The 25,371-nt window shown below is 46.0% G+C and overlaps 1 protein-coding gene across 1 annotated transcript in view; it reads left to right on the forward strand.

Moving 5' to 3' along the window:
- Window positions 1–6,003: 6,003 nt before the first annotated feature.
- LOC115459370 (G2/M phase-specific E3 ubiquitin-protein ligase-like) overlaps window positions 6,004–25,371 on the forward strand; it is a gene marked incomplete at its 3' end in the record, with an annotated part of 76,523 nt that continues 57,155 nt past the window's right edge. Inside the window, exons 1-3 of the mRNA XM_030189205.1 lie at window positions 6,004–6,259; window positions 13,702–13,794; window positions 21,152–21,249. Coding sequence (XP_030045065.1) covers window positions 13,758–13,794; window positions 21,152–21,249 — 135 coding nt within the window. The remainder of the gene's footprint in view (window positions 6,260–13,701; window positions 13,795–21,151; window positions 21,250–25,371) is intronic.

Consider the following 25,371-nt stretch of genomic DNA (forward strand, 5'->3'; position numbering starts at 1 on the left):
GCCCTCAATATCCTAGCTCGACAGAACACTAAGCTCATTACCAGCAGTTTACCAAAATCGCTTGGCTCTTGACTACCTCTTAGCCCAGGAGGGCGGGGTGTGTGGCAGTTTAACCTCAGTAATTGCTGCTTACAGATTGATGACCAGAGCCATGTCATCAGAGAAATAATTGACCGGATGGTCAAATAGCCCACGTCCCCGTCCAGACCTGGAACAGTGCGTGGATTGGACTTCCTCCCTAACCAACTGGCTACCAACCTCCGGAGCCTGCATGGCCTCCTCGTCATGGGTGGCCTGTTCGTGTTGTCCTGCTTATTAATACCTTTGTCTCTCCCCTTGGTTTTCAGGTGCTTCCGCTCCACCATGGAAAGCATCGCTGATCGCCGTGCTGCTGCCCAACTTATGGCTCTCCAAATGTACTCCCCCATTCCCCAGTCTGATGAAGCTGACGATGAAGCACCTTGTGGCTGACGTGCACCTTTCACCTCCTGAGTCACTTAATGGGCCAGTACCCTTGTGTCAGCATAAGACCGGATACAAAGGGGGGGGGATTCCACTAGGGGCCCTCCGTCTCAACCCCGGCGAAGCAACCAACGGCTGCGCAAGGGCTTAGGGCTCGCTTGTTGCCTCTCTCGCTAACTATCCTTGTCCTTTCTTTCCTTTTCAGGGTTCATGGAGGTGATACTCTCCACCAGAATGGATGTTCAAGTATCAAAAGGGGGGAATGAAGGAGTGGAACGCCGGATACTGCTCGAATACTATGAATACTACTGAGCAACAGGACAACCTCATCTTTTTGTGCCTACTGATGGACTTATACTTATGCACTCTACCTCTGCTTTTGGCTGTTTAGCCACACCTTATTACTGCACTGGACATTTGTGCCTTATCCAGTTTTACTGTTTACTAACAAAAGAAGTTTGCTGTTTACTAATGTAAAGACAGAATGCAGGGCTATTAGACATATAGCTTGTAACAGTAGTTTGCAAGGCCTATACAAAGACCAGCTTGCATGTAGCAACGCCATCTGAATAGACGACCTTGGTGGGTGCTGACACCCCGCCCTGCATTCCTGAGCCGAACGAACCTTATCTCCTGTGCTAGAAAGGAGCATTGTGTGTGTGAAGAATAAGCTGCTAAGTTTCGTTTTTCTTGCCAGTATCATTTCAGTGTTATGACGTGTGTACGTACTGGGACTACAATTTTGTACTGTAAGAACTACAAATGTTTACTGCGCATGTCGGTTGTGACGTGTAAGGGGCCAAATGCGCAGGCCCAGTAGGGGAGTATAAATGTAAGTGTCAGATGATTTATGACACACAGTGTCCCGAGACTACTCGGTGCTGTTCACTTGCTAGCAATAAAGTTGCCTTGTTTGGAACCAAAATTTGCCTTTCGTCTCCTGATTCCCCACCTGTTTCACTTTCATTTTATTAAGCAGGAGTTCTCATAGTGAGACTGTCACTAGTTAGTTACAAGATGGCTAGTTTTCACCTTCATGCTTTCCCTTGCTTCGCCCTTGTATCTGTGCCTGTTGATCTTTGTAATTGAAAAAAAAAGTATATTTATTTTATGGGCACCATGCAATGAGGTTAAGTACCAGATGGACCTGTAAATTATAGCTTGTCCCTTTGGGGACACAGCTGCTTTAATTGTGTCTTTTGTGTTTTTGTTAAGCTCCTGAATTTATCATCCTGTTTTTAGATTCCTGCTGCTCCTTCTCTGCGTATATAAGGGGCCCTTTTACTAAAGCTTAGCGCACGCTAAATGCTAAGAAGCCGATCTTATACCTATGGACGTCTTTAGGGCTAGATTCTATATATGGCGTCTGAAAATTCCGCATGGAAAACAATTTGCCTAAGCGTATTCTCTAAAGTATGCCTATATTTTAAAGAATAGGTTTAAATTTCCACACAGTATATAGAATATGCTGAGCACCTCTCCATGTAACCAAATTTAGTCGCAGCCATTTATGCCATGTTTTACTTTGTGTAAATCCCGATGCCTAAATTATTCTATGACAACGCACATAGAGTTTTAAAATGCCCATGCCCCGTCCACGGCCATGCCCCTTTTCAACTATGTGACTTAGAATTTAAGCGCAAAAAGTAACAGAATACGCTTAGCGAGTTGTGCATGCAAATCTTAATGCCAATTAGTGATAATTGCTTGTTAACATCCAATTGACAGTGCTGATTAGCTAGTTAACGAATTAAGTTAAGCACATTGTTATAGAATAAGCTTTGATTTCCGTGTGGAAATTAAGGTGTGATATATAGAATCCCAGGAATAGCGCACACTAATTCTGTTAGCGTGTGTTAAGCTTTAGTAAAAGGGTTCTGTAGTATATGGCATGCTCTCCTTCAGTCTTGTTAGGTGCATCCCCAAAGTGGTTATCCTACATCCCAAACGGAGTGGAGGAATGGCCTAGTGGTTAGGGTGGTGGACTTTGGTCCTGGGGAACTGAGGAAATGAGTTTGATTCCCACTTCAGGTACAGGCAGCTCCTTGTGACTCTGGGCAAGTCACTTAACCCTCCATTGCCACATTGAGCCTGCCATGAGTGGGAAAGTGCAGGGTACAAATGTAACAAAAAAATAATAAAAATAAACCTCTAGCATTCAGCGGAAATTTCCCACTTTTGGAACAGAAGATGGACTTCCTGTGGGAAACTTGGCAGGTGAGCATCCTGAGAAACCTGTTAGAGGGTGGGTCCCCCATATAAAAAGTGATGACCACAGCTCATAGTATGGGGGCCATACATAACAATCACTCTTGCTTACAATCTCTGTTCCAACCATTCAGGCTGTTTAGAGAGAGGTGTGACCAGCAGAAGAAAGGGGGTGTTGATGCCCCTGTATAAGTCGTTGGTGAGGCCCCACCTGGAGTATTGTGTTCAGTTTTGGAGGCCGTATCTTGTTAAGGATGTAAAAAGAATTGAAGCGGTGTAAAGAAAAGCTACGAGAATGGTATGGGATTTGCGTTACAAGACGTATGAGGAGAGACTTGCTGAACTAAACATGTATACTCTGGAGGAAAGGAGAAACAGGGGTGATATGATACAGACTTTCAAATATTTGAAAGGTATTAATCCGCAAACGAACCTTTTCCGGAGATGGGAAGATGGTAGAACGAGAGGACATGAAATGAGATTGAAGGGGGGCAGACTCAAGAAAAATGTCAGGAAGTATTTTTTCACGGAGAGAGTAGTGGATGCTTGGAATGCCCTCCCGTGGGAGGTGGTGGAAATGAAAACGGTAACGGACTTCAAACATGCGTGGGATAAGCATAAAGGAATCCTGTGCCGAAGGAATGGATCCTCAGGAGCTTAGTCAAGATCAGGAGGCGGGGCTGGTGGTTGGGAGGTGGGGATAGTGCTGGGCAGACTTATACGGTCTGTGCCAGAGCCGGTGGTGGGAAGCGGGGCTGGTGGTTGGGAGGCGGGGATAGTGCTGGGCAGACTTGTACGGTCTGTGCCAGAGCCGGTGGTTGGGAGTCAGGGCTGGTGGTTGGGAGGCGAGGATAATGCTGGGCAGACTTATACGGTCTGTGCCAGAGCCGGTGGTTGGGAGGCAGGGATAGTGCTGGGCAGACTTATACGGTCTGTGCCCTGAAGAGCACAGGTACAAATCAAAGTAGGGTATACACAAAAAGTAGCAAATATGAGTTATCTTGTTGGGCAGACTGGATGGACCGTGCAGGTCTTTTCTGCCATCATCTACTATGTTACTATCCAGCTTATAATCGAAAGTGATCGCCGGCCATCTTCTGACACAAATCGGGAGATGGCCGGCGATTTTTTAAAAGCGGCGAAATCAGTATAATCAAAAGTGGCATTTTTGACTGCATCGCCGCTTTCCCCGTCGCTTCGCCGGCGAAAGTTCAAGGGGACGTATCGGTAGATAAGCGAAGGCGGCACATGGGCGGGCATGGGCATGGCTACCAGATGGCCGGCTTTCGCCGATAATGGAAAAAAAAAAGCGGCGTTAAGCAGTATTTCGCCGGCTTTACTTGGTCCTTTTATTTTCATGACCAAGCCTCAAAAAGGTGCCCCAACTGACCAGATGACCACTGGAGGGAATGGGGGATGACCTCCCCATACTCCCCCAGTGTTCACCAATCCCCTTCCAAACTAAAAAAATAAAACTAAAAACCTTTTTTGCCAGCCTATATGCCAGCCTCAAATGCCTTACCCACCTCCATGACAGCAGAATGTGTTGTAACCTCCGACAGCCTTTCCCTGGTTGCGATGTGGCTCTTGGGTGAGTGTGACACCTTTTCTGTTAGGTGCCCTGCAGAGTCACATTAGCAATGCATTGTGGTGGGTGTAGGGTATTTATTTTGTTACGTTTGTATCCCACGCTTTCCCACTCATGGCAGGCTCAATGCGGCTTACCTGGGCTCTACTCCCCTGGTGCTTTTCCCCCCCTGCTAACTGGGTCAGAATGTGCCCTGTTTTGTTTCCTGTTGTAGTCCATGCGGTAGTGGCCATTTTTGTAAGCCAGTTTTAGTTCCCTTTCCTGTGTTACTCACGTTAGAGAACGTAGTTCTTACCTTGCATGGTGCTGAAAGAGGGCATTGTACACCATTGTGCCAGCTCTGACCTACTGCTAATCTTAGTACCAGGGGACTCTTTGCCAGTGGGGCACAACCTCTGATCTGCAGTTAACTGTGAGTAAACGTGCCTATTTCAAGAAAGGACTTTTTCAGAGCGATTAGTCTTCAGGTGTGAACTGGTATGCCAAAGTTATACAGCAGCAATAACTCCTAGAGGCTGTATGCAGGTCCCTGGAACAATTTTAGTGGGTGCAGTACATTTATGGGTAGTGGGTTTGGGGGGGGGGGGGGTTGGGGGGGCTCAGCTCCCAAAGTAAGGGAGCTATGCACCTGGGAGCTTTTCTGAAGTCCAGCGCAGTGACCCCTAGGGTGGCTGATTGGTGTCCTGGCATGTCAGGGGGGCCAGTGCACTAAAAATGCTGGCTCCTCCCACGGCCAAATGCCTTGAATTTGGCCGGGGTTTGAGATGGCCGACATAACTTTCCATTATCGCTGAAAAACAAACCCGGCGAACTCCATGGCATTTGGCCGGGCTAAACCGTATTATCGAAAAAAGAGATGGCCGGCCATCTTTTTCGATAATACAGTTCCAACCAGCTGTAGCGCTGCCGCCAACATAGATCGCCGGCGATCTATTTGGCCGACGACGTTCGATTACGCCCCTCTATGTTACTATACTATGTTCAGATCCCTGAACACTACAGAAGACGAATTAGATAGAAGACGAATTAGATTTGCCAATTCGCTCCAGATTTCCTTGACAGGCAAATCCATTCCCAGGTTTCCCACCGTAAGCAGGGATTTCCCAGATTTGTAATTCTGATTTTCTTATTGCATTCCTTAAAAAAAAAAAAAGACTAAAAATTCACGCATGCAGTCCGGTAAATAATTCCTTATCCTTATGCTAGTGGAGGACTAGCCTAACGGTTAGTGGTCTACTGGTCTGAGACCCTGGGGAACTGGCTTCCCACTCCAGCTCCTTCTGAATCTGTGCAAATTACGTAACCCTCTGTTGCCCCAGGTACAATATGATAAATATATTATGCTTTGATGATTGTAACCACAGAAAGGAGGAGAGGGAATAAGGCGGTCTATCAAATCTCATCCCCCTATTCCTAAGAGACCACTGTTTCCTGCGCGAACACTATATTGGTTTCTAATGTAAGCTACCTCTCGGAGCAATACCGTAATTTGCACTGCAGTAAATAAGTAAACGACGATTCCGAACTTAAAGTATTTGTTGTCAAATACTTAAGTTGAAAGACGTCGCTGGCTGCGTTTCAAGCCTCTCTCTGACCACTACCCGCCCCTGTCTTCGCCTCCAAAGTCACGTCGACTTCTAAAATGGGTCTGTTTAGGGATAGGCTCCGCCTTCTTTTAGGCTTCGTCAGTTCCGGGAGGCGAGCGGATGTTGCTGTTTAAATCGCTGGGCGTTAATATTTGAAAGTGGATGTTGCCTTGGCTTTGTGTGTGAGCGTAGAGGTATTGTGAGTTAGTGAAGATTTTCCTCACGGGTACCTCTGGAAAAGTGGGGAAGCGGGGTCGACGTTTGCACTGGAGCTCGTGGTTGCTCCTAAATCGTGCCCAAAACCAGAGCCAGACCGTACGGACAGCAGTTCCAGAGAGACCTGGCAGAGAGCAGTGCTGCTCTGCGCTGACTAGAGGATCATATCTCAACCGACCCACCGATGCTACACAGACTAGTAAGTGACGGGGGTGGTGGGTGAGCGATGAAGAGTGGAGCAGGCTGTTCCCGTGGTCGCCTCTATTGTAGGGGGTTAAACTTACAGAGCCGCTACTGGAGATGAAGTGCGTTCTAGGATGCCGGCCAGGAGTTTCTTATTTATTTATGAGTTCTTGCTTTGATACAGTATCATATGCATGTTCACAGCATTATTTTTAAGGTGGGTTTGATTTTAGGTACACTGGTACACGCACTGAAATACAGATTCAAAAGGCGATCATTGGTAGTATAAACTGATTTTTCTTACAGCTATTTTAATTGGCAGAGGCTTAATTTTACTATACAATCGCTTTACGAATAATGTAGGTCTTATAATGTTTTCCCTAACGCTGTTTCACAGGGAGATTAAATGGGGTTCCCAGTGACTTGTGGAGATGTGATTGAAGTGGGGGTGTGCAAGCGTATAGCGCTTATGTTTTTCTTTCTCGGCTTCTCTAATACACCATGTAACAGATACTTGTGACCTGAATTGGCCACTGTTGGATGGACCATTGATTTGACCCAGTATAGCTATTCTAACACAAAGTCTTACTGTTGCCCCCATTTTTCCGTTTACTATCATATACGGTTTATAGTATAATCACAACAGTTCTTGCTATAGATGTTTGTTACACAGTAGTGCCATGGGGAACAGTATGAGCATATGATTCACAAAGGGCTAGAGCATTAGATCTGGTTACTTTGGCCTGGAGTACTGAACAGTCAGCCAATTAAGACTCATGGATTAGAGAATGATATGGGGACAAAGTTTGTCTTTGTCCCCACCCCATACCCGCAGGCCCTGTCTTAATCTGCAGAAGTCTTGAACACATTATTTTATATTTAAATCTTTTTTATTAAAGTATAAAAAGGAACAATGTGCTGCACAACTGTTGTGTATAAATTACAAATAGAAAACAATAACAACAACGAGAAGCTATAATGACCCTTCCCACCACCCTCTAGCCTTCCAACCCCAACAATAGCTGATTTCTACTACCCCAAGGAAACCTAATTCACCCTGTTAAAATGTCCAGGGGTACAAAAGACAACCCATTCTGTATGCCCTAGAGGGGAAAAATATGCCCAATGAAGCACTGTTATGATTTTTTTTTAATCTGTGGATGAATAAGAAGTCATCAGTAGTCTCAGGATTCACTCTAGCTCTCCTGTCTTCTACAGTCCTTAATGCAATAGAAGATGTCTTCTTAGAAGATTTGCTGGTAGCAGGAATGTACAGGGTCCTCCATGCAAATTTTGCTAGTTGTGGCCAACATGTTTGCTTGTTTTTCCAAAAAATCAAAATATCATCATCTACGTAACTCAAACATAAATAACAGTCCAGTTCATCAACAGACTTCAAAGTAGAAAATGACATGGGGACAAAGATTGTCTCTGTCCCTTTCCCACTCCATCCACATGGGCTCTGTCCCCGTGTCATTCTCTATCATGGATATAAAGTACATGCATACAAGTCGGGAATATTTTGAGTTTTGAAAGGCTTACCAGTCTCGACTATTAAATACCCAGATGCACTTACAATGTTCATGTTACTTTTGCTGGTGAAAGATATTGGGTTAGTGTTTATGGTAATTAAGGGATCCTAAACAGAAGCGTAGCCAGGTTTTGATGTCTGGGAGCAGACCTTTTCTAAAATAGGCATTAGTGTGAAGCTTAAGGACTGATCCACACCATTTTATTCAAAAATTATTTTGGGGGAAACAGCTGCTCCCCTTGCACGCCACCTAGCTATGCCTCTGAGCCTAAAATGGCACTTGGATAAAGTTATATACATTACTGAAGCATAATGCTTAAGTACCTGATGGGTTGATGCTCAGAACTTAATGCTGGCACTAGAGCTGATTAGCACTGAACTAGTGCTGGTGTTAATCTGCACACAATGTTCAGAGGGCTCTAGCACAGGAAACAATGTATGTACCAAAGATTAGCGCAAATAGTATTTAAATGTAGTCAAACGGATGGTAATGAGGTCATCTCCTATTCCCTCAATGCTAAGAGAACCACCCTTACCGCTGGAAACCTAATGCCAGCTTGGAGTTGATGTTAAGGTATTTGAAGAGAGGGTTTCCCATGATTTTCTCCTTAAAATCTGCTGGTTTTGATTGAATTTGGAAGCAGAAAGAAGCCTCTAAGCACTGAGAGTGAGAGAAACACTTGTGCGAGTCTGAGCAACTCCGAAAATGAAGGCACATGGCGCCTGTTTTCTGCGCTTAAATATAAGCCTTCAGTGAAAAAAGAATTGAAAGGCTTATATTTAAAGGCACATAGGAACGGTGCCAATGTATGCTTAATTTCCGGGTTTGCCTTTCACATGTGCACAAGAGCTACGTGTTCTGCAAAACTCTTGTACGCATGCGCCAGGCAGTTTCCTCCTCTGTCTCGCAGCGTGCATATTATTTGCATGCAATTAGTGTTGAGCATTGGGGAGCTATTTTTCTGCGCTATTCCTGGTTGCTGATCACTATAGCACCAGAGTTCTGAACATCGGACGATTGGGGAAAGAGCACATAGTGATATAGTATACAGATGTGAAGTGACTGACAGAGTTGTCTTGTTTAGGGAGCAGAATGTTATGCTTCTTATCTTGCTATTCCCTGCTCATTTCTCTTTCCCCCCCCCCCCCCCCCCCCCCCCCAATGCACTTATGGAGAGCCCATCCAAGTCTTGACCTCAAATGGAGGTTTCCTTAGCATCCCTCCGGACCGGCCCAGAATGACTAATGGGTTGTGCACTTCTACCAGCAGGTGGAGACTGAGAAGACTGAGTTCGAGGCAGCCAATAAGAGCCGGTATTCTCAGTCTACAGCAGGTGGTAGATGTGGTGAGCCCCATGGTCTCAAAATGTCTATTCTATTTTCTAATTTCTGTTAGAAAGCTTTCTCAGTCTAATAAGTGTCATCCTCTCTTTTCTGTAGGATGGGCTGAAGAAGTCTTTTTGAGTCTTTGAAGGTTCAGGTAGTGACCTTGGCTTGATTCAGGGCCTGTCTCATGGTGTTTCTCTTTTGGCACACCCGGATGTGGCTCATTTTCTGAGAGGTGTGAACCATCTACGGCCACCTTGTTTGCCGGTGGTACTGAGCTTGAACCTGAACCTCATGTTGAGGGCCATGTGCCTTTGGATAGTTTGACTTTGAAGGACCTTAATTTGAAGGCAGTGTTTTTGGTAGCTATCGCCTCAGCTCTGCGAATATCAGAACTGCAGGGGCTGTCTTGCAGAGACCCTTTTCTCAAGTTCATGGAAGCAGGAGTGTGCATTCAGATAGGGCCTTCTTTTTTTTGCCCAATGTGATCTCGCATTGAGTCGGTTGCTAGTGCTTCCACCGTTTCGCCGAGAGCACTACAGTGAGAATTAAAGTACTGTGTTGCCTGGATGTCTGACACATCCTTCTCCGTTACCTGGAAGTTACTAATGACTTCTGGCATTCGGATCATCTTTTTGTGCTGTTTGCGGGTCACAAGAAGGGAAATATGGCCTCGAAAGCCACCGTGGCCCACTGATTACGGAAGGCAATAGTTTTGGCGTACTTATCGATGGGGTGGTCTCCTCCCTTACAGGTAAGAGCACATTCAACAAGAGTGCAAGCAACTTCTCATGCAGAATCGTTCTTGGTTTCTTTGGAAGACATTTGCAGAGCTGCCACGTGGGCTTCAGTCCATACGTTTTCTAAGCATTATATAGTGGATGTGGCGGCACGACACGGTGTTCGGTGTGTCGGTTCTCAAGGCTGGGTTGGGTCTGCCCTGTCCTACTTGAGGACTGTTTGGTACATCTCGCAAGTCTCTGGATTGATTTGTGGGATGCTATGGAAGGAAAAATTAGTTCTCGCATGATAATTTTCTGTTAGTCCCAACAGATAATCCAGAGTCCCGCCCTTTGTATATTGCTGCTGTTGACTTTTGTTTTCAGACTGTCAGCCACCACCGCTGCGCATCTTTGGTGCCAGGAAGTTCAGGTCCACCTGTACTTGGACGATAGGCTGATTCAAGTGCATTCAGTCACAGAGGCCAGTCAGGCTACCGCTCAGATGGATTCAGTCACGGAGGCCAGTCAGGCTACCGCTCAGATGGATTCAGTTACGGAGGCCAGTCACGCTACCGCTTAGGTCATCTGTCTTGGAGTGTCTGAGCTGTGTTGTGAATTGGCTCAAGAACCACCTCACTCCGTCTCAGGTTCTGGAGTACCTGGAAGTCCTTTCAACATAATCCAGAGAATGGGTTTCCTTCTGGAGGAGTGGGTGGAGAAGCTGCAGGGGCACCAGGTGTGCGAACCTCTGTGGCCCATGGCCTGGGACTATTTACAGCTTCTGAGCTCCATGGCCGTGTCTCTGGAGGTGCTGTCATGGACAAGGGTTCATGAGCGCTTTCTACAGCAGGCCCTATTGTCCTGGTGGGCTCTGGTCTCTCAGGCCTTCCATTGCTGCCTTCAGTGCCTACCCAAGGCAAGGCTCAGTCTGGTCTGGTGGGACAGTCCAGTGAACCTTTCAAGAGGAGTTCTTCTTGTCACCACGGATACGCGTCTCCTTGGTTGCGGAGTTCACTGTCTTAGATAGGTGGCTCAGGGCACCTGGTCAAGCCAGGAAGCATCTTAATCCATCAGTCACCTGGAGACACGGGCAGTGTGTCTGTCCCTGATGGAGTTTCTGCCGCTTCTGGAAAGGAAAACCAACAGGGTGATGTCGGAAAATGCCATGCCGGTGGCATACATCAACAAGCAGGATGACAACAGGAGTCAGGTGGTGGCCATGGAGGCAACGAGTCTGTCAGTAGGCAGCAACACATAGGCAGTCTGTCTCTGCCATCCATACTGTGAGCAAGGACAATGTGCAAACAGATTTTCTCAGTTGCTCTCCTGGATCTGGGAGAATGCGAACTGGGGCTTCAGGTCTTTCAGCTCATTGTGGAACGCTGGTGTTTCCTTTAACTTGAAGGCATCCAGAGCCAATGCAAAGGTGGAGTGCTTTTTCAGCTGACAGAGGGATCCTACCTCTCAGGGCATAGATGTCCTGGAACTGCCTTGGCCAGTAGTGCAGCCTCTGTCTTCCTTCCATGGCCTCTCATTGGTCACATGTTGCACAGGATTGCATGTCATCCTCATCTGGTCTTTCTGGTGGCACTGGATTGACCTTGCTGACTGTGGTATGTGAATATTGGGCATTTGCTGGTGGAGAACCTTCTTCTGTTGCTCAAGGGTTGGGGTCTGTTCCAGCATGAGCTGGTAGAGTTGAAAGATCTGGATCCCTTTTGGCTTATGATATGGCCATTGAGAGGCAATGTTTAGAGAAACTCTGGTTTTCCCCTGCTGTGATTTCTACCCAGCTTTACTCCTTTAATATCTTTGGCACAGTGGCTTGCTGAAAGTAGCATTTGTTAGGTGAGATTGAATAATATCCCATTTTTGAAAATATATCCAAAAACCATGTGTCCCAGCTCAAAGTGGGTTGCAGTTTCTGAATGTACAGAAAATTCTGAATAAGTAGTGCAAATTCACAGCTGTAGGACACTTAATGATAGGATTATCAAGACCCAAAAGATGCCCAAACTTTCAGTTGGCCATGAACTGTCGATTCCCCCCCCCCCCCCCCCCCCCCCCCCCCGGGTTGAATAGAAAGCTGATATCTGAAACCATTGAAGGTAGAAGCCTTGCAGTTTTTCATCATATATATTGATCTCCATTCTGAAGTTGGAAGGTTTTCCAAATTTTGGTTGACTTGACATGGAACGTGAGGGCTAGAGGGTAATGTGTGCCAGAGCTATGAACATTATTATGACCTGCTTGACCTTGTCTACAACACAAATAGACAAAACACTGTACAGAAAACTATATTACAGATTTTGTTTCTGCCATTTAACACACTAGTTGTGTGTGACTTATTTATATTGACCTTACAACGTTTAGCATGAAAGGAAAATTGTTGACTGTCCAATAACAGTAATAAATAAATTGTGCTACCCTGGCTCTGTATGGTTACTGAAATAATGCTTTGAATGTGGTCACTTTGGTTATATCCATGCTCCGGTTAGGTGCAAGTGAAACTTCAGTCCAGAAACCTTACACTTCATAACAGTGTTGTTGAGTTACCAGTTAAAAGTTCATCAATTTAACTGATGTTTTGCCTGAAATGTTTCTTCATATATACAGGTATAAGAGAAAATGGCATGTTTGACCACTGAAAACCAAACACTGGAGGGATTAATTCTTAAAGCAGTTGTTTATTGATGATAAAAAAGACTCGACACAAATGTGTTTCGGCCGTTAGGCCTGCATCAGGAGTCTACAAAACACACATATACACATATAGATAAAAAAACAGACAATGACTACTAATATTTAATCAAAATTGCAAATAAAACATTAAATATTTAAAAAATATATTAAAAATATTTTTAAAGTATTCTTGTATATAGACCAGATAGCAATCATAGTGCAAGCCAAAAAATAAATAGAAAAGTAGTCGGATAAAGAAAAACGCAATTTTTGTGTACATAATTCTATGCATAATCATACATTTATATATGTATTTACACATAAAATACTCTTCAACCATAAAAATAATACGTTGACAGTGAAGATTGGTACGTACCCTTATAGATAAATAACATTTAATGAAGCATATATGCTAAAGATGCAGAGCGTATGGATAAATTATGTCTAAACAAAGTGTTAAAAATATGTTTATGTAGGACAGAAAAGGTTATGTACGTGTGCAAATATATACACACACATATGCATTCATATATACATGTACACATATCCCCTTATCACTTAATGCACATCACAGATGCCTCTATGCCTTCTCTCAAAACTATCTCATTGCGGAGAATACTGTTGTGAAAAATGCTGATTTGTAAAAACCATGTGGAATGAAACATGAAAGTGGGTATTGTTTCAAATCCATATACGAGATCTGAAGCGAGTCGTATGTTGGAAAATTATGGAGTAAGACGGTCATTTTTACAAACTTCAAAAATAAGCTCCACCTTAAGTGGCAAGGTGGTGTACTAGTATGGTGGAGGCTGGTACTTACTACCTGTTGCAGGGCAGATGGTAGTGAACCTGGACTAGATCTGATGCTTGGCACAGTGAGAAGAGGAAAGGGATGTGTTATCTGCCACTGTCATGGTGCTGATATCTGGTTCAGCTTAGCATTTTGTTTTCTACCTTGATATGGACAGTCAGATTAAGCTTCACATTCAGGATATCTTTGACCTTGCGATTGCCATACTGAAATTCACCAGACTTGGTCAGGCAAAAAGTAAAAATGCTATAAAATATATGTATATGCATAGTTTTAACAGTGTTGAGGTTTTTGTTTTTAAAAGCTTGTGTGTGTGCAATATAATATAATTTTGTTGTAGTTGGAACACATATACTGATCTCTGGTTATTTACTTTTCTTTCTCAGATGTGAAATTTATTTTTCTCTCATTTCTGGATTAAGCAGCTAGAAGTAAACTTAACATGAATGAAAATGGCATTTGTGTAATCCAAAGTCCACGTGAGTATGTTTAAAGCATTGTATGAAGGGGAGTAAGTAGCCTTTGAACATGGCTAAAGAGTGACTGCTGTGCCACAAAGGTGTACTATGTTGTTGAAAGGCAGTGACAGATTCACCAGACCAAATTTTGTATATTTATCAGAGCCTCCTTATTATAATTTTCATAACATCACTTTCAGGCATGTGGACTGTAACTTTTGCTGGATTTATAATTCAGTGCAAACGTTTCACCATGTCATGTCTGCCTTATGTCATCTGGGCCAAGTTGGAAAAAGGCTGTGTTAAGGTGCGGGCTGTGCTTCAGCTTACTGGGCATTGTCTGCTTGAAATATCACTGGACTTTTCTGTCAGTGCTTGAGTGGTGATTTGGCTCAGGCACTGACAGAAGGATTGACATTTAAAAACAAAACAAAAACCTCATGCATGCCATGGCATGCATTGGCCTCTGCCTTGGTGGAAAACAAATTATAAAACATGTTTAATGTATAATGTACACATTTTTTATATATTTTTTAAATTATTTGATATATTGTTTTATATATTTTATATATATCTATGTACACTTTAATGTTATAATTATAATTCTAAAAAATATTTTTAAATATTCATTCAATAGACTCTCTCTCTATGTATTTTTTTTATTCATGTCTGTTTTACATGTACATTAGCATTCATATTGTTTTATACATTTTTATATGCATATTTTATTATATTTTTTGAATTCTCTGTTTTATAATTTGATATATTTGTTCATTTTAGCCCCTGACGCAGCCCTATTGTTGGGCGAAACACGGCCTGTGTCGGGCAATTGTTTCATATACGATATCTTCAATAAAGCTTTTTGGATATTATACTGATCTGCTGGTTTGTTTTCCACATTGGATTTTGCAGATCGTCTGCCTTGTTGTTTTCTTGGCCTCTGCCTTTACATAGCTTCCCAGTATTCCAGAATCTGTGGGATAGTTGTGTCCATCAACTAGCCAGATAGGGGATAGAAAACTGAGCTGAGACACATCTCTTGACAATTCAGTCCAGCTCCTCAGTATTTTCTATCTCCAGCAGGTGGATGGACACTATTCAGACTCTAGTTCTGTTGTTCAGGTGGCCCCCAGTTAAGCTTTATGGGTGGCTTGAGTCTACAGAGACTATTTGGAAGGCTTCAGATCCCTGTCTTTGGTGCCCCACGAATATACTTCTTCCCTCCCTTTACCTCTCTCCCCTGTTTCCTGTACAGCTATCCTTTTCTAGCACTACAACCTTTAAAAAAATAGGAAAGAGGTTTACTGGAGAGCATGGGGGAGAGTATCATCTTTCTCATAAGAGTAGCCATAGTAGGTCAGACCAATAATCTAGCCCAGTGTCCTGGGATAAGACTTGTGGAGTCGGTGAGCTTCGAGGGGGGGAGGGGAGCAGCCAGTGGTGATAAGTCTTGACTAAAGTTTGATTCGGAGCTACCTGTAGGGCTTCAAGTTCTACTTAGTGCAGGGGAGAGATCCTGACTCAATGCTAGGGGGACAGTGTTGGGAACAGTAGCTCCCGTGGAGGCAGTTCAGCAGTTTTCCCAGCCGTCAAGAGTGTGGCAGTGTGTACTAGCCAATAATCCTGCAGGGCGTGGGGGAAATGGTTGGTGGCATCACGTCTTTGGATTTGGCACAGCATCCTAATGTGTCAGGGACTTCAGGCTCTCCAGCAGGGCCGGTGCAAAGGTTAATGCACGAAAGTGTGGGAAGGGGCCCTATTTTGTCAGGGTCGACTAGTAATGAGGAGCAGCTTCTGCCTGATCATGTGTGGAACACAACTGCCCAACAGAGCATTTAGTTGCATCGGGATCTTTTTCTCCTAAGTTTTATAGTTTAACTTTTTTATTGATGTCACAATTCACAACATTTAAGTGTCAATAAACATACACCAAATAGAAAGCTCTGCGGTCCTTAACAAAACATTTGGATGAAGTAACATCAAACTTTTACAGAAACTATCCTTCCCCCCCCCCCCCCCCTCTCTATACCCTCCTTGTGACATGCTCTATGGGTAGCAGTGTGAACTCAAGTTCTTCAATCATAATTTATTAAGGATGAGGCTTCTACCTCGCTGCGTGAGTTTGGCTATATAGGGACTCCAGATCTTAAGAAATAGAGATTTGCGTTTGTAAGAACCTCTAGCCTCTTGCGCTTCCCAAGTCAGTAGTTGGTGCACTTGGCTGCGCCAGTGCCAGAATTCAGGGCTATCCGGAACAGTCCACTTTTGTAAAATACATTTTCGTGCTAGCAAACAAAGTTTTCTACACAGCATAACTTCATCTGCTTTTAGCCCCCTGAATGAACCAGGACAGTCCAACACCACCTGCTGTGACGTGCCTTGTACTCGACTCGGCATAATCAGGGAAAGAAAAGCCACCACCCGCTTCCAAAAACATCTTATAACCCCACATTCCCACAGCACATGGTATAGCGTGTTGTCAGATAAATTACACTTTATACAGGTAGGTTATTCAATTCCTCCCGCTCTAAACAACTGAACCTGCGAGAAATATGCTCTGTGTATGATTCGATATGCGCACTCTCTATATCCAGCCCCACTAATTATTTGTGAGATGCCTTTGAGATGAGCTGTAATATCCCAGGAAGTGAGGTCACATCCCACATCAACGTCCCATCTCCGTCTAAGCTGCCTCATATCTTTACCAGGTGTCAAAGACCATATTTTCTTCTAGAGACCAGAGATAGAGGGAGCCTGTTCCGAGGTCTCCTCGAATAGTGTCTGAATCTTCCCCCCTAGTTTGTAAGTAAGAGACGCTCTGTCTAGGGATTGTATGTAATGCTTCAATTGGCAATAGGCAAAAGTGTCTCCCCAGCTTAATGATTCTTGAGGGATCAGCTGTTCCAGTGGTCTAATCGCGCCTGTTCGATCTACCACCGCCCCTAAATTAGTAAGACCTCGCCATGCCCAACGTTTAAACACTGGGTTCCCGATCCCAGGTTGAAATGTTGGGTTTTCCTGAATAGTTAATAATTCTGTCACTTGTGGGTCGCCACCCAATTGTTTCCCCAAAAATCTCCAGGCCTCTTGTAAGGGTCCCAGAAGCACCGATCCTCTCATTCTCTGTGGCAAAGAAGATCTGTCTCCCTGCAGTAGAGAAATCAGTTGATATGGATTAAAAAAATTTTCCTCTAACTCTATGGGTGTATGATAACCTGATGAGAATACCCAATCCCGTACATGTCGTAATAGACAAGCGAAATTATAATATTTAATGTTAGGTAGACCCAACCCGCCCTGGCTCCATCCTCCCAGAAACATCTGCATACGTACTTTAGCTTTCTTATTCGCCCAACAAAAGTTCATAACCATACGATAAAACACTCTAATATCCTTCACCAATAACCGCATTGGCAGCGTTTGCATCACATACAGCCACCTTGGGAGGATTACCATACGAATTAAGCACAGGCGCCAGGACAGTGACAGTGTCAAAGTTCTCCAAGCGTCCAGTTGCTTTTTGGTCTTATTCAGCAGCCGCTGGATATTAATTCTATAAATCACCTTAGTCCGGGCTGGTAGAAGGATACCCAGATAACGAAATGATTCCGCCGCCCATCGCAGTGGGAACTGTCCTGGCCATGCTCTACGGGTTTCAGCAGTAAGAGCTAATGCTTCAGATTTATCATAGTTTAACTTAAGACCTGAATATGACCCAAATTCTTTAAATATCTCTAAAAGGTAACCTAACGTCTCCCAAGGCTTTGTGAGCATTATTAGCAAATCGTCGGCAAATGCCGCCACCTTAAATTCCTGATTTTCAAACCGAACTCCTTTAATTGCCGAACATGTGCAGATGTCACGGATCAGAGGGTCCATATATAAAGCGAAAAGTAAGGGTGATAATGGGCATCCCTGCCGGGTCCCTCGACGGATTGCAAACTCTTCCAAGTATGACCCATTCACCCACATCCTGGCTCGGGGTGACGAGTACACTGCAGAAACCGCTCGCACAAACCACCCCTGAAACCCATATTTATCTAAAGTTGTGAATAAAAAAGGCCACTCGACCCGATCGAACGCCTTTTCGGTGTCGAAACTAATCATTATAGCCGATTCTGTTTTCTCCTAAGTTTTTATATTGCTCTTACACCAGGGCTATTTACTGAAGCAAACATAGTTGAGTTGCTTTCATCCCGCTGCCCCTCCAGCTCCTAAGGGATCTCATTTAACCTCATCTGTCTGCTCCTGGAGGTCTGTCTCTGCTTCTCCTTCCTTAACTGATGTGGCTGCAGTCTATTCAGAGGAGCCATCATTGAAGGAGCTGTTCAGGAGGGGGATGAACAGAAAGTACTGAGGTTGTTTCACAAAGAGAAGGTCGGTACTCTTATGTTTGAGGCATATGCGGTACTTGCCATTGAGGAGCCTTGCTAATCATGAGGGAGCTTAGAGGTCCTTCTAAGGCTTTCCCAAGGCCTTCCCAGACATTCAGGACCTGACTACAGCAAAAAAGGTCTTACCAGACACTGGGCTGGGAGAGAAGAGCCGTGGATCGCATCTACCTGTTGGTTCCGGAGGGGAGAGAGGAATTGCAGTTTCCCAGGGTGGACTCATGGTTGTGACTAAGAAGACCACCTTACCGTTGGAAGGGGGCATTGCCCTAAATGACCTACAGGATAGGAAACTAGAACATCAGCTGAAACAATCCTTTGAAGTGGTCTCTTTGGGCCTTCAAGCAGCAGTGTGCAGCTCATTATTGGCTAGAGCATGCCTGAAGTGGCACCAGCAGTCTGCAACACAAGACGGGCACCATAATGCTTAGCTGGAGTTGGAGTTGACCTACTTGGATGCTATTTATGACATGATACGAGTTACAGGCCGCAGTATGTCTTTTGCTTTCATGGCACATCAGCAACTCTGGTTTCAGCATTGGGCAACAGATATAACCTCAGTCACGTCTAGTTAACAGCCCTTTTGGTGCAAGTGGCTATTTGGAGAAGATCTTGTAAACGAACTGGGGGAAAGTAAGCCACAGCATTTGCCAGAAGATAAGCAAAACGCCTCTGGTCATCCCTTTACAGGGGGCGCTCGAATTTGAGACAGCAGATAGTACTGGACTGGTCATCAGCAATATGGTCAAAAGTCCCGCTTTCAGGCATCCCAGTCTTCCTTTTGTGCAGACAGGAAGTTCTCTTGGTCAGCTAGAGTGCCCAATGCCTCCCAAGCTTCGCAATGATGCAAGGCTGGTCCACTCTTCTCTTCCATTGGGAGAACATCTTCGGGAGGTGTAAGCCAGAATCATCTCAGACCAAACAGAATGTTAGGAATTATTAGGGAAGGAATGGAAAACAAAAATGAGAATATTATGCCTTTATATCTCTCCATGGTGCAACTGTACCTCGAATACTGTGTGCAATTCTAGTCACTGCATCTCAAAAAATGAATTAGCGGAATTAGAAAAGATACAAAGAAGGGCGACAGAATGATAAAGGGGATGGGATGACTTCCCTGTGAAGAGAGGCTGAAGTGGCTAGGGCTCTTCAGCTTAGAGAAGAGACGGCTCAGGGGAGATATGATAGAGGTCTGTAAAATACTGAGTTGAGTGGAATGGTTAGAGGTGAATCGCTTGTTTACTCTTTCCAAAAATACTATGATTAGGGGCCATGCAATGAAGCTATTAAGTAGTAAATTTAAAACAAATCGAAGAAATATGTCTTCACTCACCATGTAATTAAACTCTGGAATTTGTTGCCAGAGAATGTGATAAAAGCAGTTAGCTTATCAGGGTTTAAAAAAGGTATGGATAATTTCCTGAAAGAAAAAAGTCCATGAACCTTTATTAAGATCCACTGCTTATTTCTAGGATAACTAGCATAAAATCTGTTTTACTGTTCTGGATTGACCACCCGTTGAAAATGGGATACTGAACTTGATGACCTTCGGTCTAATCCAGTACGGCAACGCTTATGTTCTCTTTCCATTGCATCAGCAGCAGATGAATCCAGAAACCAGTGGGTTGTGTTTGTCTACCAGCAGGTGGAGATCGAGAGCTATACCATAGTACCAGCCCTAAAACCAATTCTCTGTCTCCAGCAGGTGGTGGACGGATCTGTCCCAGCTCCTGAGTTCCTGGATTTTAGTCTCCTGGGCTGTTTGCCCGTTGAGACCAGGGGTATGTGTGGTCAGTGACCCTCTTTGGAGGCATACTGGTGTTCTGTCCCTGCCTCACCCTGTGAACACTGTATTCCCTGCTGCCTTGACTGCTCAAACTTCCTCACCAAAAAAAAAAAAAAAAGAGCATTGCCTTTACAGCATATTTTTGTATGGCACAGGAATTGTTTCTGAGGAGGAAATCAGGAGTACTGCACTGGGCTGTGAGTACCGTTTCTTATCCTGTCTCCGTTTGGGGTGAGTGACTTTTCTCCTCTCTGCTCTATTGTGTGGGATGGTGGCGGATGCCGTTAAGTGCTGTTCCCAATGCGGGATGCGCCGTTCGGGCCGGGGGGGGGGGGGGGGGGTGCAGCCCAGACTGCCGCAAACAAGGGGACAGATTTGGGTGGTTCTCTGGTGTGGTGGCTGAGCGCGAGGACGCAGGCGCCATTTTGTTTTCGCTGGCGGTGCCTTCCTCGGATTCACTGCCATTCTCCTCTGCTTCCTCGGGCAAATTAAGCAGGGATTTAGCTGGGAAGGACGGAGGTGGGGTTCCTATGGGTCTGGGGACCCCGCAGAGCGGGTCGTCGGCGACCACAAGTGAGGAGGCTGCGGCAGGGATGCCGTTTTCCCCCAAATTCGTCATTCTCCTCCATCAAGCTTATCTATATTAAAACGTGCTCTGCCCCCTCCTGTTTTTTGTGAGAAGTAGGAGTCTGAGTTGCTGCTGGGGGGCACCAGTGGTTGTCTATTCCCAGCTGAGGGATTGCAGTCTCAGAAACGCAGTTGTCTGGATGCAGAATCTGAGCAAAACATCTCTGGTGTCCAGTGATACCTCCAGACCCCCCACGCACCCACACACTTCCCCAGACCTGCCTTAAATATTCCCTTATTTGGCAGATTAGCCTGCTTGGTGCATCCCGGAACGCACTGCATGGGGTCGGGCACCACCATTTCCCAAGATGGCACTGGAGGCAAGGAGTGTGTGAGCAACACTCCTGTCTCTAAGGCATACCCTTGGGGGGAGGACCTAGGGGTCCTGGGAAAGGGAGGGGTGCTTCTAGGGCAGGTTATTAAGGATGGTTATTCATAGCTGCTTTTTGAAAGTGATACTTAACCTAATGTGCTGTTTTAATAACATCTAAGACTATGGAAAAGGAATTTTTGTTATGTATATTCTGTTTGCATTTATGCAAGCTATTTTTTAAAAAATGTTTTCTGTTTACAGCTTGTGTGTTTTGTCAACGGAAAGATGATTGCCCTGAAAAATATGGAGAAAAGAAAACCTACAACGAGCACAACATTACACTTCATTATTACTGCTTAGTAAGAATTTCTTAAGATATTTTTATGAAGGTGTATGAAAAATGCAAGAGCAATGTGTTCTGCAAACAGTTTTATGATTTGTAGGTCTAGTCTTATTGTTGCTTTCTGAACAAATAAATGTTTCTATCCAATTATGCACTGCATAATGCTGAAATGTATATGCTTTCAAACAACTGTTTCTTAACAGATAAGAGACAGTGGTCATAGTTATGACTGCCCCTAATTTCTTCCATTAAGCAATTATTTATTTTGACAGTACTAAGTAGACAATTGACAAAAAACTATATTTAGCTTTGATCTAATGTTGCCTGAGCCCTAGAAGCTTTATAGAGGTTTTGATAGCTTTGTTTAAAAATTAATTATAATGCAGCAGATGAATCCATTACGAATGGGTTGTGTCCACCTACCAGCAGGGGGATATAGAGAACACTGAAAACCATAGTGCCTCTAGGACGGCTAGCTCAATCTGCCTCTCAGTATTTCTCTATTTCCCAGCAGGGTAGGATGCAGCTTGTTCAGCTCCTGGAAAATTTCTGCCTGGGGAGGCTCCTGTGGTTGGCCAGTTGAGCTGGGGTGTTGTGGCTGGTGGTGCCCACTTTAAAGGCACATAGGTTCGCCCTGTCCCTGCCTTTCCTACTCTCTACTGCTTCCGGAGTACCTCTGTAGCTGTTTGCCTCCAACTTTCCTCACAGCATTAAAAAAAAAACACGAGCTTTTTATGCGCTGCTATTCTGAGGCTTTTATTGACGTGCAGCGTGACCGGAGCTTGGTGGACTCGGTCCTTTGAGATAAGAGTGGTACTCAGCTCCTTTGGGGAGGGCCCGCGGACAGCATTCCGATTGGGGTGATTTTGGCGCGAAGCCGCCATTTTGTATTTCATTCTGCCGTTTTTCGGCAATGGCTGCTGAGGGAGTTAAGCGCTGTTCCTGTTGTGGCAAGCGCAGATCAGCAGCGGGGCTCTGTAAAACGTGCTGTATAGACAGTAGAGCCAGTACGAGCATGGCGAGCGATGAGTCTTCCCGCTCAATGGAGCTGGCAGCGGGTGCCATCTTGGAAGCGCTGCAGGCTCGACCCCCGCGGTTGCGAAGGAGTCTGAGCAGAGGGGCGCCTCGGGCCAAGGCTACTAGAGGAGCTCCGTTCCCAGAAGCTCCTAATTTGGAGATGGGAGGTCAGGCTGAGTTTTTCTCCCCTGAGTTTGTGCTTATTTTACATAAAGCCTTTATGCTGAAAAGAGCTCTGCCGCAGATGTCTGACACTACGTTGCTACCTGGTCTCCCTCCGACTGATGATGGCCCAGGGCAGATGTCAGAAGTGGATGCCCATGAGCGTTGGATGCACGCTAAACATAGACGGGTAAATTCCCCACCGAAGAGTGGCGCACCCCCCCCCCCCCCCCCCCCCCCCCCCCCCCCCCCGTCGGGCTGTGGGTACTCTGAGGGATCTGGCAGGCCTTCGTGGTCTGAAGAGCCAGAGGAAGGTGCCGGTTTGCCACTGGATCTGGATGATCCCACTGCATTTCGGATTTTCCACCACAATGAGCTGCCAGCGCTTATCTCTGATGCCGTACAGGCCCTCTCTATTGATGATCCTGTTCAAGGCGAGGCTTCCTCTGGTAATCCGAGGATGGTGAGTACTAAGAAGCCTGTTCAAGCCTTTCCTTTGCATGACTCCATCCAAAAGCTTATTTCTGCTCAATGGGCTGACCCAGAGGGGCCCTTGAAAGTGGCCAGGGCGATGGGGCATCTTTACCCTCTGAGTGAAGAGCACTTGGCCGTTTTGGGATGCCTAAAGTGGATGCCTTAGTCATGGCTGTGACAAAAAAAGACCACCCTCCCAAAAAGGCTTGGCCTATAATTCCCTGCGTGTTCAAGTGGCAGCCTTGGCATGTTTTCGGGGGAAGGTCGCTGGCCTCTTCCTGGCTGTGCATCCGGACATTGCAAGATTTCTTAGAGGGGTGCTCCGGCCTCCCGTGCGGGCCCCTTGTCCGGCTTGGAACCTGGGGCTAGTATTAAAGGCTCTTCAGTGTTCGCCCTTCGCACCGCTGAGGCGAGCTTCGGAGAAGGATGTGACTCTAAAGACAGTCTTTTTGGTGGCCATTACATCGGCAAGACGGGTGTCTGAGCTCCAGGCGCTGACCTGTCGAGTCCCATTTCTGCAATTCTCAGAGTCTGAAGTAACGGTACGTACTGTGCCTTCCTTCCTGCCTAAGGTGGTTTCAGCGTTTCACCTAAACCAACCTTTCCTTGTCATCAAGCAGATGAAGCCATTACGTATGGGTTATGTCCATGAACCAGCAGGGGAGATAGAGAGCACTCAAACTTTCACAGTGCCCTCTTGGCCAGCTAGCTCCACTGCCTCTTCAGTATTCTCTATCTCCCTTAGCAGGGTGGCTGCAGCTTGTTCGAGCTCCAGAAAAATCTGCCGGGAGGTAGTTCCTGGCTTGCCAGTTGTTAGCCGGGGTGTTGGAGGCTGTAGCAGCTTCACTTTAAAGGCACATAGGTTAGCCCTTTCCCTGCCTTACCCATACATCTGTGGATGTGGACATATTGCCTTGCTTTCCCTGTCCTTACCCACCAACAGTGGATGCAGGCATATAGGTTCGCCCTTTCCCTGCCTTTCCCACTCATCTGACCCTCCGGAGTCTTCAATACCTCTGCTTTCCTCACAGCTTTAAAAAAAAAAAAAAAAAAAGTCGCTTCGCGTTTTTAAACGCAGAGACGCTGGAACAGAGGTTTTTTACCTGATTTTCAGCAGGATCGTAGTTGTACACTAGATCCTTTGAGGTAAGAGTGTTTTCCAACTCCTTCGGGGTGGGCCCGCGATCGGGGCGATTTTGGCGTGAACTGCCATTTTGGATTTTACCGCCGTTTTTCGGCGATGGCTGCGGACAATGTAAAGCGCTGTTCCACTTGTGGCAAGCGCAAATCAGCAGCAGGGCTCTGTAAATCGTGCTGTATTGGCGTAGGAGCCGGCCCGAGCATGGCGAGCGATGTTTCTTCCCGCTCTGAGCTGGCAGCGGGCGCCATTTTGCTTACACCGCATGGCGCGGCCTCCGTGGACACGGAGAGACCTGAGCCGGGTGGGGCACCTCGAGATGAGGTTATTTCAGGAGTGGCTAGCACTGGACAGGATTTGGGTGCCCAGGGTGAGATTTCTCCCCGGATTTTGTGCTTTTGCTGCATAAAGCATACATGATGAAAAGAGCCCTCCCTCAAGGGTCGCCTGAGGCTCCTCTGCCCCCCCCCCCCCCCCCCCCCCCCCCCCCCCAAATGGATTCTGGCCTGGGACTGCCCAGTGAGGCTTTTTTCCCGGATGCTTGGCCTAAAGATAAGCGCAGAAGGGTTAATTCCTCTTCAGATTGTGGTGCACCTTTTTCCCCCCCGTGGTCGGGGTGTGAGGATTCGGAGAACTCTGACCGACGTTCTTGGTCTGAGGAACCAGAGTCGGGTGCGGATTTACCACAGGATCTGGATGATCCCTCCACGGTGAGGATTTTCCACCGTGATGAGCTGCCAGCGCTTATTTCAGATACCCTGCAGGCCCTCTCGATTGAAGATCCTGACAGTGGCAGGGCCTCCTCGGGTATTCCCAGGATAGCTAGTACCAAGAAAGCTGCTCGGGCCTTCCCTTTGCATGACTCCATCCTAGAGCTTGTTTCGGCTCAGTGGGCTGACCCCGAGGGACCTTTGAGAGTTTCCAGGGCTATGGGGCAGTTATACCCTCTGCGTGAGGGACGTATGGCTCGTTTTCAAATGCCTACAGTGGATGCCCTAGTCACTGCGGTGACAAAGAGAACTACCCTCCCTGTTGAAGGAGGTGTTGCCCTGAAGGATGTTCAAGACCGTAGGCTGGAAACAGCGTCGAAACGGTCCTTTGAAATTGCAGGTCTCACTGTTCGGGCGTCTGCATGCAGCTGTTATGCTGTGAGAGCCTGCCTAGCTTGGCTGCAACAGGCAGTGGCTCAGCCCGGAGATGGAGCGGAGCCCTTCTTGGATGTGGCTCCGCGGATGGAGGTGGCCTTGTCCTTTCTGGCTGATGCCCTTTATGACCTTGTCAGAGCTTCGGCTAAACAAATGGCAGTAGCAGTGGCGGCTCGCCGTCGTCTGTGGCTACGACACTGGG

Source organism: Microcaecilia unicolor, unplaced genomic scaffold, assembly GCF_901765095.1.
Source record: "Microcaecilia unicolor unplaced genomic scaffold, aMicUni1.1, whole genome shotgun sequence".
Classification (NCBI taxonomy): domain Eukaryota; kingdom Metazoa; phylum Chordata; class Amphibia; order Gymnophiona; family Siphonopidae; genus Microcaecilia; species Microcaecilia unicolor.